Source organism: Engraulis encrasicolus, chromosome 20, assembly GCF_034702125.1.
Source record: "Engraulis encrasicolus isolate BLACKSEA-1 chromosome 20, IST_EnEncr_1.0, whole genome shotgun sequence".
NCBI lineage: Eukaryota > Metazoa > Chordata > Actinopteri > Clupeiformes > Engraulidae > Engraulis > Engraulis encrasicolus.
In genome coordinates, this window is record NC_085876.1 from 7,891,720 (window position 1) to 7,907,901 (window position 16,182).

General features: G+C 44.4%; 1 protein-coding gene across 1 annotated transcript; it reads right to left on the reverse strand.

Annotated features, from left to right (window-relative positions):
* Positions 1–4,354: 4,354 nt before the first annotated feature.
* On the reverse strand, positions 4,355–10,858 carry dlb (deltaB). The gene is made up of 7 exons (XM_063186138.1): positions 10,814–10,858; positions 10,447–10,686; positions 10,273–10,330; positions 9,860–10,117; positions 7,770–8,131; positions 6,767–6,983; positions 4,355–5,088 (listed from the first exon to the last, which is right to left on the reverse strand). Exons 1-7 carry the CDS (start codon positions 10,856–10,858, stop codon positions 4,355–4,357), a joined length of 1,914 nt encoding a protein of 637 aa, XP_063042208.1.
* Positions 10,859–16,182: the final 5,324 nt, after the last annotated feature.

A 16,182-nucleotide genomic window follows, 5' to 3' on the forward strand; every position in this document is an offset into this window, starting at 1 on the left:
TTGTTTAGTTTTATCTGGCTTGTGTTCAAATGCGGTAATTTGAAGAATACTGTGAGTTCACTGTGTTCAAAGTGTGAGTGACAGTTTGTAATGTTGATGTGGAATGTCAATGTCTGAGTATGGTAAAAAAAAAAAAAAAAAAAAGTCACATCAGTTTCTTCAGTTCCCAGTGTTGAAAATAACCTAAATTATCCAGTATCTTGAGTTTGGGAAAAGGCAGCTTAGCAAGTAGGGTTCATTCAATTGCAGTTGAACAAATCTCCACACACCTCCATCTCAAAATACATTTAGAAAAATATTTTTAGGGGCTTTTATGCCTTTATTTAATATGACATTGTGAGATGGTGACAGGAAGCGAGTGGGAGAGAGAGATGCGGGAGGATTGGGAAATGACCTCAGGGATGAATCAAAGTTATGTCCCTAGTGTAACAGTCAATGCCAAGTGAAAGACTATTAGATAGGGAGAGGCAGGTGTCGATTTTTTCTCAGCCTTTGTTTTTATGCAAAGTTCTCAAGGTCTAGAGTGCAACAGCTGTACAATGTGGAAGACTCAAATTGGCATGTTTGCCAAAGGTGATCTCCCACATCTTTAAAGCATGTAATAATCCTATAGTTCTCTGATTGGCTCATTTGCCTATTGGTCCAATTTGGACATGGACTTTTAAAAAGACACATTCCTCATTTTTCTCGTGTACACGTAAGGCATGCATATACCTACAGACATACCTTACATACTGTATATAGCAAACATTTCACATGGAATGTGTACGAGTGCTTTTGTGGCCCATATAGTATGTAAGGTTTTATAAAACTTGTATAGCCATTTTCAAATGTCTTTTTTGTATGGGTGGTCATCAAGCATAATTCCAACATGCTCACGACTTTTATGGAGATGGGAGATGAATGCAAGCTTTCATTCTATAGGGGTTGGCCACGTGAGGGCAAGGCACCATGGGGAATGGCTATAGATGTTTGGACAGTGTTGAATTACTGCTCAAGCTGTGCTTCCAGACAGCCTCCTTTACACACATCATCTGCATGGGAAAAGTAGTAACCAAAGATACAGGCTGCCCTTTGAACAAACACATATATTTAGTGCAATGTAATATATAGTGTAATTTAAAGTGCAATAAAGGCCTACAGTGCGATTTGGGAAATGCAAACTCAAATGTTATCCCAACAACCAGACACTGACTGCACTGTATTGCCACGATTCCCTGTGGTGTTGAAGGTGCGATTTCAGAGCATGTGGCGTCTGATCACGTGGGCATGTGCCAAGGTGTTGCTGGGTTTCAGTTTATACTTCAGTTTGTACCGTACCTCTCTCCTCTGCTCACTCACATACTTTCTATTGCGTACAGAGACAGTCAATTGGAACTAAGAAAATCTTTGCAGTGTGTAGGCCTACTGTATGCATCTTTACACAGTACACGCAACAATTGATGTTGTTTTTGTTTTTAGATTTTTGGGGTCTTTTACACCTTTATTAATTTATCTACTTCACTTTTTTTTTTAAAAACTAACCATACTTTGCAACTGCACTTGTTGTTCTGCATATGTGCACTTCGTATCAGCTAGTGATGGTGGCTATGATTATGTCCTTGATTTTGTCGCTTTGGTTAAAAAGCGTAGACTGCCAAATGCAATGTAATGTAATGTAATTAATGAGACAGGACAGTGAGAGGGACAGGAACGACCTTGGGAGCCAGAATCGAACCTTGGTCCCTGTAGTAATGGTGAGCCCACTGAGCTGCATTCCTGATGTTCAAGTTGTCTCCATCCCCCCCCCCCCAATAGGCTACTGTATCAATGACCGTATGTTATTACATTTGTATTGTGTTTGTGTTGTGCTGAGAGCTCGAACAGGAGGTTGTGCCTCTAGGCTTGCATTGTTGACCTGTGTTATATTGTATGGTATTTTGATGTTTTGTAAAGTAGGATGTTGGTATGTATTTTTACTCATGTATTTTTAAGATATGTGCATTAATGACACTTGCCAATGATTCAATGAATTGTGGTGGTAGTGCGCAGTCCAAACCATCTCTCATGTATCTTTAAGATGCTACTTCAATTAAGTAATGGCATTTGTCACTCACCCCAGTGTTGCTTTTCACAACACTGTAACAGTAAACTCTTCTCGTGAATCAAGGTGTGGTGTGGTCACTGCTCTGCCATACTGGGGTGCGTTTCTCGACAGCATCATAGCTAACTACGAAAGTCAGCAACTTAGGCTACTTGGTTGAAATAGGCTACAATTTCCCATTGACATCCTATTACTGTCAATAGAAAAGTGGCTATCAATGACACTTTTGAGAAACAGTATAAGAACATGGTTAAGTGATAAACCAGGCTTAGTTAACCAACTGGATGTGGTAACCTGCTAATTGAGAACTAGTTAAGAACCTGCTAGTTGAGAAGCTGCTAGTTAAGAAAATGAGGACTCCGGGCTCTTCTATTAGATGATTTCCTCTACCACAAGGTTAACTTACCGGTAACCTGGTTTACTACTGAACCACCTTCTTAGTATTCCCTCCAGATTGGCAGATAATCAAAGAGAGAGCCAGACAACATTAACTTCATGGGACACAGGCCCATTGGCTGTATAACCGCCCTGTGATGTTTACGGTGACCATTTTTACAGGTGCCTCTCACAAGCAGGCAGCGCAAGCTGTCAAAACGCAGCTGAGGCACACGTTAATAAATAATTCAATAAATAAACACATATAAATGAATAAATAATGAGGCAAGAGTTTGTAAAGTATCGAGTGACGCACCAAGGATGGGAATGGGAGAGGGATGAACACTGGAGATTGCTTTCACAAGTCACAGTGAGGTCCTGGGGAGATGGCAGGGTGATAAGGAAAAATAGATGGACAGGGTTCAACTTACTTTAAAAAAAAAGTCCAATTAAGCCGAAAGCCCATCACCTGAAGTAAACATGGTGTGTGTGGGGTGTTGTCAACATGAGGCACAGCCACAACAGAGCTCCCATGTGCAGCATGAGTGGAATTTCACATTTGGAGGGAAAGGAGATTTTGCAACTCAGAGGAAGCTGTACGCCTCCTATTAGAAGAGCCCATGTGGCTTTGTTTTGTTGGGAGAGCAAAGCAATTAGACTATTCTATTAGCAGATTTACCACTCACCATTACTATACATGTATGGGTTACTACGGAAACCACTCACATAAGATACCCTGGCTGTCATAAACAATAAGAAAGTAACAACAACATACACAGACTGCGTCAGGTTATGGGTACAGACTTTATAAATGCTCTCCCACAACACTTCACAGAACAACAAAATATGATGGTCACCTCTATGGACATACATGTACACAAATGACAGAACATAAGAATAAATAAACAAAAATATGTACACAACACATCTGTATCAAAAAATTGTCTTTGGGCAAACACAAATGATGGTAATAAATCAAGAAGGCAATAAAGAAAATAAACGATATGGATAAATCATATAAGATATATCTACCTTAATAAATAAATAATCACATCCCACATCTCTCTCTCTCTCTCTTTCTCTCTCTCTGTTACAAAACAATCACTTTAGTTTCTGTTGAAAATATTTGTTTACAAGCTCTTTTTTGTGTACTATTACAAAAAGGCAAGTCACATAAGTGGCTTTTGTAATCTTAACATTTTTAAAAATGGTTCAATAACATATCAAAGGCAATCAAACCTTCATAACAATGTCGGTTTTACATACAATTGGCTGTTGGTGATCACAGTAGTTTTCGGGCAAAGTCCAAGCCCTACATGTTCGTGATCAGAATAACACAACGGGATTTACAAAAGCATATACAAGTGTCCTCAGATGATGTTACATCTGTTTGGTGAAGTTCAGTAAAAATGTGAAATCTGAAGTTTGTAGACCCCGAAAAAGCCTCCTCCAGAAAGCAGTTACCAAAGAGTAGCAGTTGAAGTCACTAACACCTGGGTACATGTTAACTCTGAGCAAGTAGTAAACCCGTTAAAAAACATGTTAAAAAAGACCAGCCCTTTGGCTTTCTGCTAATAGCGAAAAGCCAGAAAAATCTTTGAATCAATGTGGTTTACAACTTCCGAGCTCTATATACCTGGGTTAGTCCCTTTACATTATTACGTGGAATATCCCACACTCACATTCCCGTTGCCTGCAGAGTTAGTCATCATCGGTGCAGTCTTGAATGGTACACTGTGTAACCAAGCAAGCCTTTGCTTGCTTGTCTTGTCTTGCATGTCTGGATTTTGGAGTCTGTGGTGTGCTTTATTTGACCTTTATTTTACCAGGAAGGTCCGTTGAGATATAAAAATGTGTAGTCGGGCAAGGCATTTGGTTGTGAGGATACTCTCCAGCTCATCTCAGGCCCATTCCACTGCTCCACACAAAGTCGGGGCTCACCCTGTCGGCCACGGACGGGAGGTAGGGCATGCTCATGCGGTTGTTACTGACCTTCACGGGGCTACCCCCGCCCAGTCCCAGACCTCCACTGCCGCCGCCGCAGCCGTGTCCCAGGAAGTTGCCCCTCTCGTCCGGGTACGGCGAGCCGTAGTTGTTGGAGCTGTCCGACTCCAGGTCGTTGAAGACCGAGTCGCACAGCTGCTGCCGCTTGATCTGCTTGGTGCGCTTGCGGCGGTGAAGTATCACGGCGCAGACGGCCAAGCCGAACGCTATGATGCCCAGGATGACAGTGGCGGCCAGCGCTGCAGGGGACAGCCCTGACGACGACGACTGGGAGGACGATTGGCTGCGCCAGTAGGCCCTCTCAAACGTCGGGCGCACTGGAAACTCACAGCTGGGACCCATGAAGCCCGGCGGGCACTGGCACACGGGCCCGCTGAAGTGGGTGTAGCACGTGCCGCCGTGCTGGCACTGGTGATTGAGGCAGGCGTCGGCGCGCACGCTGCAGTTCTTGCCGGAGAATCCCAGTGTGCAGCGGCACACGTAGTCGTTGATGGCGTCGATGCAGGTGCCGGCGTTCTGGCACGGCACCGCCGCGCAGTCGTCTATGTTCATGTTGCAGTCGGCGCCGGTGAAACCGGGCCGGCAGCGGCACAGAACGCTATCGCCCAGGTCCACGCACTCACCGTCTGTAGGAGAAACAAAACCATAATGATTAAAAAATAAGTTTGAAAGTATAAAATATACATATCTATTAACATTCTTATTTGTTTGTGACACTTTGGGAGATTTTTATATCTCAATGGGATCTTCCTGTTGAAAGTAAATGTGAAACAAAAGTTTATTTATTTATTTATTGCTTAATAATTACAATGGTATACCATTATTTGTAATGCTTGAATTAAAAATATATAATTTCGCATTTTAAGATTCATCAGGCTACAGGCAACGCCCAATGACAAATCTGATGCTCCTGTAATCCTAATCCCTGAGGCACCCAAAGCGTGTTATTGATTGGGATAAACACTCCACCACTACCGTTCACTAATTGATGTTGACCGAGTAAATCGACTCATCAAAAGCTGTGTTTGCCCCTAAACAGTGCTCCTTTTGTCTTAAGTGCTGCATTTCTGTTATGGAGGCAGCAGCCAATTAGGGGGAAATCCATGAATGGTGTGAGAACAAAGCATGGACGGGCATTCCCAAAGAAACCCAAAACACTTTCTGGCACTTGTGCCCTCATGCTTTGTTTGTTTGCTTGATTGTGTGTGTGTGTGGTTGTCTTGTTTAGTGAGTGTCTTTGGGTGTGGTGTGTGTGTGGGTGTGGCTTTGTAAGTAGTGTGTGTGTGTGTGTGTGTGTGTGTGTGTGTGTGTGTGTGTGTGTGTGTGTGTGTGTGTGTGTGTGTGTGTGTGTGTGTGTGTGTGTGTGTGTGTGTGTGTGTGTGTGTGTGTTTAGGAATGATTAGGAGATTGTGGTTTGTTTGGAGGCAGTGTTGTAGCATAATGCATAAATTAATGCATCATCAGGGCCCTGGGGCGTGTTTGTTTGTTTGTGTGTGTGTATGTGCCTGTGTGAATGTGTGTGTGTGTGGGGTGTGTGTGTGTGTGTGTGTGTGTGTGTGTGTGTGTGTGTGTGTGTGTGTGTGTGTGTGAATGTGTGTGAATGTGTGTGTGTGTGTGTGTGTGTGTGTGTGTGTGTGTGTGTGTGTGTGTGTGTGTGTGTGTGTGTGGGTGTGGGTGTGTGTGTTTTGGAATGATTAGGAGCATTACTAGTCATTACGACAACTCTTGACTAATCTTGACTGTGTGTGTGCTTGTGTGTGTCTGTGTGAATGTTTTGGAATGATTAGGAGGACATTATTATTCTGCATTATAAAGCATCATCACTATACTATCTCGTCACAGATCTTCTCACCATTAGTGTGTGTGTGTGTGTGTGTGTGTGTGCGCGCGTGCGCGTGTGTGTGTGTGTGTGTGTGTGTGTGTGTGTGTGTGTGTGTGTGTGTGTGTGTGTGTGTGTGTGTGTGTGTGTTTGGAATTATTAGCCATTTTCTTAGAAATAATCATCAATATATCTGCTCACTGATCTTACTGATCTCAACATTAGTGTGCATGTGTGTGTGTGTGTGTTTCGGCATCATCAGTATATCTCCTCACCGTTGGCGCAGGGCTTGTGGCTGCAGTGGTCTTGTGTGCGTGTATTGACTGGGCAGTGCGTTTATGTTATTTGTGTGTGTGTGTGTGTGTGTGTGTGTGTGTGTGTGTGTGTGTGTGTGTGTGTGTGTGTGTGTGTGTGTGTGTGTGTGTGTGAGTGTGTGCGCGCGCGCGTGTGTGTGTGTGTGTGTGTGTGTGTGTGTATCTCCTCACCGTTGGCGCAGGGCTTGTGGCTGCAGCGGTCGAGCCTCTTCTCACAGTTGGATCCGGTGAAGCCGGGCAGGCACTGGCAGGTGTAGCCCCCCGACACCCTCTCCGTACAGGTGCCGCCATTAAAGCAGGGGTCGTCCGCACACGTCATGGCGATGATCTCACAGTTCTTACCGTAGAAGCCCTGGGGACACGTGCAGGAGTAGTCGTTCTCTAGGTCCTGCATGGAGGAAAAGAAAATACATTACATTACATTGCATTACATTGCATTACATTGCATTATGACAACATAATACATTTAGCATACGCTTTTGGCCAAAGCGAGTTACAAGGAGGACATTCAAGCAAGTACAGAGTGTGGGGTCAGTACGGAGTACAGCAGTATACAAGTCGTGTAGAGCAGAGAGAGAGCAGAAAAATAGTGGAGGACCTATGAAATGTAGTGCAGGTTAGTACCCATGATTAGAGGTGAATAGAGTTAGTTATGTTATGCAGGGAAGCTCTCTCGAAAGAAATGAGTCTTCGTTAGCTAGAAGTATTTAATTCATACTTTAAAATAGATTTACATTTCACAACGGTCGAAAACCATTATTCCCATTCCTATGAGAATCATAACATAATAAAATAATCTTGAATGTGGAAATTAAAAAATTAGACCGATGTGGTGTGGGGTTTTGCAATATGATCTAAAACTAAGCTTGCCATTTACTGTTAAATCTTTAAGGATGTCTTTTTGAATGTATAATCTTTATCCCTATAAAATATTTATATCAGTATCAGGCCATAATCGTGAACCTTAAAACAACAATAACCGGACAAGATACCCCTCAGAATTAACATAATCTACCATCCAAAAGACCATCTAAAATTTAAGACAAACAAAAAAAACATAATCTATAAAATTCAGTTAACCTAATCTTTCCCATTCAACCAACGCAACGGTTTTAATATAATCACCAAAAAGAAAGGAAGAAAGAAAGACAGAAATAAGGGGGGGGTGACCTACATTGCAGCTGCCCCCATTCTTGCACGGGTTGCAGTCGCACTCGTTGATCTCCAGCTCGCAGTTGCTGCCCCCGAACCCGGGTCTACACGTGCAGGTGTAGCTGCCCTGGCCCGTGTTGGTGCAGGTGGCCCCGTTGGCGCAGGGCTTGTGGTTGGTGCAGTAGTTGAGGTCCTGGTTGCAGAAGAGGCCTCCCCAGCCCTCCTTGCAGATGCACTGCCACGGCTGGCTGCAGGTGCCGTGCAGGCAGCCCGGGTAGCGCACGCACTCGGTGCAGTGGGGGCCCTGCCACCCCAGCCGACACTTGCAGTCCCCGGGGGACTCGCAGTAGCCATGTGTCTCGCTGCAGTCTGAAGAGCAGATGGCTGTGGGGAGGGGAGGAGAGAGAGAAGAGAAAAGAAAAGGAGGAGGAGGAGGGAGGAGGGGTGGGGGGATGGAGTTAGGCAACGGTGGATAGGGAGAGAAGGGGAGGGGAGGAGTGGAGTGGAGTGGGGGGGTCAGGATGGATAGAGAGGGGTGGATGGGAGGAGGAGAGGAGTGGGGGTCAGGATGGATAGAGAGAAGGGAGGAGGGGGGAGGAAAGAGTAGGGAGAGGGGGGGTGACAAATAGCAGAGGAGAGTTGAGGGTTACAAAAGAGAGAATTCCAATATTTCTGTCGAGTTCACTCACAAGTTACACCCATACACACAGCCATACACACACACACTCCCCCGCTCCTCCTCCCTGCAAAGCGTTGCCCCCTGCCTCTGTAGATCAATACCTCCGTTAAGTGTGCGAGAGCGGCAGCTGGCGAGCCCACAGAGAGGTAACTAATGCGGGGCCCTTTGTCTGCATTCTCTGGGCCTCAGCTCCAACATGTGTCTCCTAGGACTGATGTCTGCTCCCCCTTTTCTTCCATTCTATTCTATTCTATTGTCCCCGACCAGACAAAGGAGGAACGAACCGAGCAGGAAAGGCAGTTGAACCCCACACATTGTGAGCACGTACGCACACACACACACACACACACACACACACACACACACACACACACACACACACACACACACACACACACACACACACACACACACACACACACACTTCTCAGACACATACACACACTTCATAAAAATCTCTCTCTCTCTCTCTTTCTCTCTCTCTCTCACCCACACACACACACACACATACACCAAAACAACATAGGCCTAAGTGTAGAACTACTAGATAGATACATAGATGTGTGAAGGTTAAGGTGTTTATGACCATAACAGTTAAGCTATAATGGCAGCAAAGTCAAGACACACACACACACACACACACACACACACACACACACACACACACACACACACACACACACACACACACACACACACACACACACACACACACACGCCTTGCTTGCACCTCCTCCCTCCACGTGAATGTATGAGTTCAGTACCCCCCCCCACACACACACACACACTTTCCAATTAAAATTTGGCTCGTCATGCTCATTTGCATAAATGTCTCTCATTAAGTCTGCATACATTTGCTCTTGAGACCATGAAGCCCCAGACGTGCATGTCAGCCAGCCATCAGATAGGCAGCCATGCACAGTATGCAGACTGTCTGCAAGTGCAAGCTTCCTTGATTACACAGCTGATGGACATGGTCTGGTGTGTGTAATATGAAAGAAAACTCTGGGCCAAGGCTCTTCTCATTACAAAATGGAGGACCACTAGAGCCAGAGGGGTGTAAAGTGAAAGTAGAAGTACTCTTAAAGTGAAGTCTGAATTCACCCGTTCGTCGTACAGTGGTGAATAAACCATGCAAGATGGTGTACGAATGTTGTAGCTACATCAGTTACGAAAACTTTGACTTCTTAACTTCTTTATACACCTCTGAGTACAGCACAGAGTACAATGAAGATGTGAGGAGAAGGGGGCAGCCAGCATAGAGATAGAGAGAGAGAGAGAGAGAGAGAGAGAGACAGAGACAGAGACAGAGACAGAGACAGAGATAGAGAGAAGCTATGTAGGTGCTGCAAATGTAGTAGATGTCTGCCATCTCCGAATCAGTCATCTGCACAACACACTCACAGGGAGACACACACAGCACAGGTGCTTACGTTCTGAGCAGTATTGGCCTTTCCATCCCTCCAGGCAGTCCCGGGAGCCGGTCTCGTCGCAGGTGTAGTGTCCCAGGGTGTCATCTCGAGGCCTGCAGTAGTCGGAGCAGTCCTCCCCATGGTAGTACTCATCGCAGGCCACATGGTAGGAGTAGCGCATCTCGCTGTGCTCCCCATAGTGGATGTCCTGGGACCAGTTCTCCCCAATTGCCAGTCTCCTCCGGGTAGCCAGCCGACTGATGAGATTGTTCTGATTTTCTGTCATAGGAAAAGAAACAAAAATTAAATGTTGTAATGAGATGTGTTGTAATGAGTTTAAATAATGTGTCTGAATAAAATGTGAATTAAATGGTCTGTGTTCAAATTGACCATGGGAAGGTTGGATAGAAGTTGTATAGACATTAAATACAGACCTGTGTGGTCTGTTGTTGATTCTGCGTTCCATGCTTCAATGATGAGAGAAAATGTTCCCTAAAAAGGAAAACAAACACTCAGTTAATAACAAGGAGTGTGCTGATAATTGCTGTGGCGTGTTATGATAAAAAAAATATTCATCCTCCAAACATAGACAATGACTGAACATTTACCGGCCATTTGAAATGGAAAGGCACTCGAATAGGCACGCTGTTGGCGATGGAGCTTTGATCCGCGTGCAGAATGTTTGTTTGTCCGGTTCCAAAAGTGCATGGTGGCTCAGCCGATATTACATCCTCGGCATGTTTCAAACAAATCCTGAAGAAGATGTTACATTCTCTCGCCCTCCTACAGTAACGTCGAGTGGTGGTGAATGAATGGATTTTCAACTCAAACAGACCCGATGAAGCCACCTGCGAAGTTCAGAAAAAAGATGTTAGGCTACGGGATGCTTCAGGTGCAGCCTTCATGTGGTAAGTCTGGAACTAACTTCAATAACCAAACTAAAACTATGTGAAGAAAAAAAGTATTGCTACTTACAATCTGGACCAGCGATACAGCAAGAAGGCATCTGAGGTAATCCATTTCGCGGTGGCTGAAAAGCCGCTTCACCGATTCAAAAAAAGTGAAGAAAAAAATCGGTAGTTCCAAGGAGACGAGGTAGCCGACATCCGTGAGAGCACCTCTAAAGCAAAACCTTGACTTCTCATAAGAAAAAAAGTAAATCCAAAGAGGTGGACTGGCTTTGGCCAAGTCCTGGAAAAAGTGATGGTGATACGTCCTGCACGGTTTCTTCTTTACCTCTGAGTGAGTCTGGGGTGGGTTAAATACGGCAGATGCAGGGATGCATCTGGGTGTGCGTCAGAGGGCGGGACAGCGACAGGTGGAGGGGCCATATGGACTGAATTCTTGACAGTAGGCATCATGTTCTTTGTTGTCCCTCTCGAGCCATTAGACAAGCCTACACACGCACGCGCGCGCACACGCACAGACAGAGCGCGCGCGCGCGCGCGCGAGAGAGAGAGAGAGAGAGAGAGAGAGAGAGAGAGAGAGAGAGAGAGAGAGAGAGAGAGAGCGCTGTATGTGCTGATGTATTGATTGATGTGAAAGTAAAGGGTGCAACCAGAAGGTTGATTTAAATAGGCTATATGGAGATAGATCCATGTAGAATGATTTAGTGTTTCTTACTATTTCTTCTGAAAATAAAAGCAACCATACGCCTGGCTAAGGATGCTCTTATGGTTTTCTTCTTCATCTCTACTTCACCTCTACTTCTTGGTATGGGGAGATGTCAGGATATTCCGAGGTTCCCAAATGTTCCCAAAATTCTGTCATTTTGGTCACTTTCAAGCCGGTTTCGTTTTTTATACACATTCAATTATATCATTGCATTAAATGAATACCCAAGATTAATTTATATAAGCTCAAACGACGTAGGCCAACTATTTGTTAAGCTATGGCCAAAAGGAATGAGGTGGTATTTATTGAAATTCATATTAAGGCTGACACGTGCGCGTAAACTTGCGCGTGCGCGCGACTGGACTGGACTGGGCACAGTGAAGCAGTGTTGGGAAAGTTACTCAAAAACTGTAATGCACTACTTATTACATGTTACTGTCATTTAAAAGTAATGCCTTACATTACAACACTACTTTTTTTAAAAAGTAAGGCATTACACTACTTTTGCATTACTTTTAGTTACTTTAGCCAAAATGACTGGAAATAAGGATTTGGCAATCTACAGTGCAAATCTATGAGGTGGCATGACTTTCACCTGCCATCCACAAGTAGTTTTGGAAGCCTGCAGACTGAAAACCAACATTTTCAGGAATTGCATCTTACCCACATACAATATTGATTCACCAATACAATGATTAATCCTTTCTCTTCTTACCACACCTTACCATGCACACCAGCGCCGTTTTGTTTGTTTGTTTGTTTTTTTAAAAAAATCTATTAGTGACGCATGCAATTGGCTGAAACATAAAGCCACCTCACTGCACGAGTTTGAAAATTATTATTGATAAAAGAGCAGATGCATGCATTGCTACAGTAGGCCGATTTTGAATATTAATTATATAGCTTACAGCACACCGGGGAAATGTCTTATCAATGAATGAAATTATAGGCGAAAAAATGATTGCGAGGATACCAGCCAGTCAATTTGCAAGCTCGTGGCTCGCCTGAATCATGTGACTTTGTGCGGAGATCAGTTTGTCACTCACTCACAACTCTAGAACTATTCTTTACGCGCGCTCAGTCAGCACCGCGGCCATTCTGCGACTTTGCGCAAACAGCTAGTTCTATGCATGCAACTATTGCGCTGGAATTTACTGTGATAGGCTACAGAGTGATGCAACGACAGCAAGCATTTTCAATTTCACTACTTAGACAGGCGAACGTATAATATTTTATTTCAAATGGATTTATTTCAATTTTAGTGATGTTTAGTTGAACAAAAGTGAGGGGGGTGCAACGTACGTAGGCCCTACTCATCCCCCCGTCGGATACCCTGCCGTGTCCCTGTCTCATGAGAATAGGATGCATCCCCTCCTTTCCTGACTGGTGGTGCTATGGCACCTCTTCAAATCGTCAAATTGTTTGTAGGCTACTGTTTTTCGCCGTTTGGGTTTCAAGAAGACCTACAGTGTGCATTTAACTGAAATGTTCCTGGCGTCCTTATTTTCAACTTAGTCAAAGTAGTGAGCATATACCCATCTTGAAAACGAGCAAGCTGGATCTTCTGGATCAGTCATCCTTTGTCAGCCTGCCATTTCGAGAGACGAAGCGTGAAAGAGGAAGCAATGTTCTGCGTGGAACTTTAGAATCTATGCGCGGACATAGGCCTACTATCAGATGCAATAGCTGATCTCGTGGTGATCTGCGAACATTGTATAAAGAAAACAAAATACCCACACAAAATGTAGGTGAAAAAATGCGTTGTAATGTGCAAGTTACTTGCATTGTAACGAGGACATATTACCGATTTTTTCCCCTGTAATCAGTTACATTACTGAGTTACTCAAAAATGTAATGCATTACAGTAATTAGTTACTTTTGTAACTCGTTACTCCCAACACTGCAGTGAAGTAGGTCCAAACAAACTAGCTGGTCCAAAGTATTTGAATGCGTAGGCCTATATTCCCATATCCTATATATTTTATTGCCAGTGTACTTGAACTCTTGCTTCTTATAAATCATTTGTGGTAGGCAGCCTACGGGGCTATGGGGGTTGTTGATGCTGTGTCAGGGAAATCATGCTAATCGGTTTGGAGCATGCAGCCTCATCCTGCTCACAGCTGTATGATAATGCATGCGCATGGTAACGCCTTTGTCTGCCCTACACTGACTTATGCGATACATCACTAATGTATTTCAGCCAGGCAAATCAGCTGACAGTTTAGAGATGAAAGTATTGAGATGGTGTTTGGTCTAGCGTGCGTATATTACATTATTACATTGGCTAATGCAGCCTACAAAACTACTAGCTTAAAATGTGCGCACATCTGCGCAGTTGACTGCGCTGCGCGTTTATGATAGTGCGGTGTGTGTGTGTGTGTGTGTGTGTGTGTGTGTGTGTGTGTGTGTGTGTGTGTGTGTGTGTGTGTGTGTGTGTGTGTGTGTGTGTGTGTGTGTGTGTGTGTGTGTGTTCGACGAGGGGGGGCAACATGTGGTGTGTGTGGAAGCTGGCGGCGCGCGTCCCCTCGTGTCGTCTATTGTTATTGAAATCGCTGAAGTGTGCCACCAGAGGCAAAGCGTGCCTGCCTGCCCCCAATGAACCACACCCCCAGACCCCCATCCTCACTCAAACACATACACACACACGCTATTAAATTGCACACCCACGCTGACCCCTTCCCCCATGTCCTCATTCATTAAGCAGAGCTATGGAGACAGGGACTCTGCCTTCATGTCTTTATGTCCTCAGTGAAAAAACACACATCCTGACACAGTGTTTTTTGGCTGAGGATAATATTCTTCTCCAGACAGTCACTACTGAAATATGGTGTGTGTATATAGCCAATGGTGTCTTTAGTCCACGCAGAGAAACACTCTTGTCTTGATTCCTTGGCAGTCTGGCCTGTTTTAGCCTGATCTAAGCTGCTTCTTTGTGTTTCCACTTCAGTATCACACTTTTTTAGATGAACTGAAATATTTCAGTGAGATTATTTATTTATTTATTTATTTATTACATTGACCATAAAAGTCATGGGCCTACTGAAATAGGCTACATGTCACCTTTAGTTTTGAATCCTTTACTAATGTAAAACTTAAAAAAATGGAAAATCCGTGGGAAAGAGCTTTAGCGTTAAGATTTTCATCCTTTACAAAAAAGCACCTTTATCTTTTTTTCTTTCATTCTACTTCTTTCTTCCTGAGCCGCATTGTCCGGTGGTGGTATGTATTGATCTGTGGCCATATTGGCCGGGCAGATGGACAGTATTTCTGATTTGTCACAGAGAGGGGGCTGCCAGAGAGAGAGGGTCCCTCCCTACGCCGTCCCTCTGGGGGTGACCATGCACACGGCAGGGCCATGGGAACCGCTGACCAAACCTTCATTATGCAGCAGTCTGTGCTGCTTAAGTGTGTGTGTGTGTGTGTGTGTGTGTGTGTGTGTGTGTGTGTGTGTGTGTGCACTTGCGCCACTACTACACACACAGGGAGATTGGCAGAAAGAGAGACATGGGTACGCACACACTGCACATGTGTGTTCATTGCACTGCATACATTCATACAGGCACGCAAGCACACACACACACACACACACACACACACATGCATAAGTACACACAAAGGCACACGCTCAGCCACACACACACACACACACACACACAGACATGCATAAGTACACACAAAGGCACATGCTCAGACATACGCACACACACACACACACACACACACACACACACACACACACACACATTGGAACGCACACACTTGTGCACGCACACAGAGGACTGCACACACAGAAACGCACACACTTGTGTACACACATGGTCACCCACACAAAGGCATGAACCCCCACACACGCTCACACACACAAAGGCACATAGTGACGGGGACACACATGCACACAGGCACTCAGCCGCACATGCATATGCACACAGGCGAGCACTCACGCAGGCTTTTGACTTAGTATTCAAAAGCGCCAAGAACAAAGACTTCTCAGGAAACCGGAAATCTAAACAAATGGATCTGGCAGCATTACCAGATAATTGCAGAGAATAAAACAATAGTGACACCCATGGAGGAATTTTTGAGGAGGGAATGGAGGAATGACTGTTGCATCCACATCCCTACATGTTTGCAGTTGACCACCATGGCTATTTTGTCATTCTGTGTTGAAGCTGTTTGGCCCGTATATTTGTCAGTGGCGAAAACTGCAGTTGAACACATTGTACATTTCGGACATCCCTTTGCACAATAACGTCAAGTTATGTCAAAAACACTTCAGTGTGTTATAGTACAGTTTGTAATGAACATTAATATTTGTTGCTTCAGTCTGCATCCCAAAACATGCTTTGCAAAAAAAACAGATACTGATCAAATGTAATGTAAATGAAGCATCAGTAGCATGTGTCCTGTCTGTGATATGTGGCATGTCAGTTGATGACACGTGTTACCATTTTGCTAATCTTACTCTCTTTGTACCTCATGCCACACGTAGCCCCATGATGCACGCCGTACCACCAGTGGAACGCTGTAATAGTCATTGAAGAATTAACTACCATAGTACTACACTACTATGACATTACACAGGGCCTTTAGTAATGCACTATGACTTGGTCATTGCTAACAACAGCAAATTTATAACGCACTCACCCCATGTGTTATAAAAGTCTACACAGAATGTGTTACACATTTCCTATTGCAGTTTATTTTTGACACTGATAAAAAAAGACAGCAGC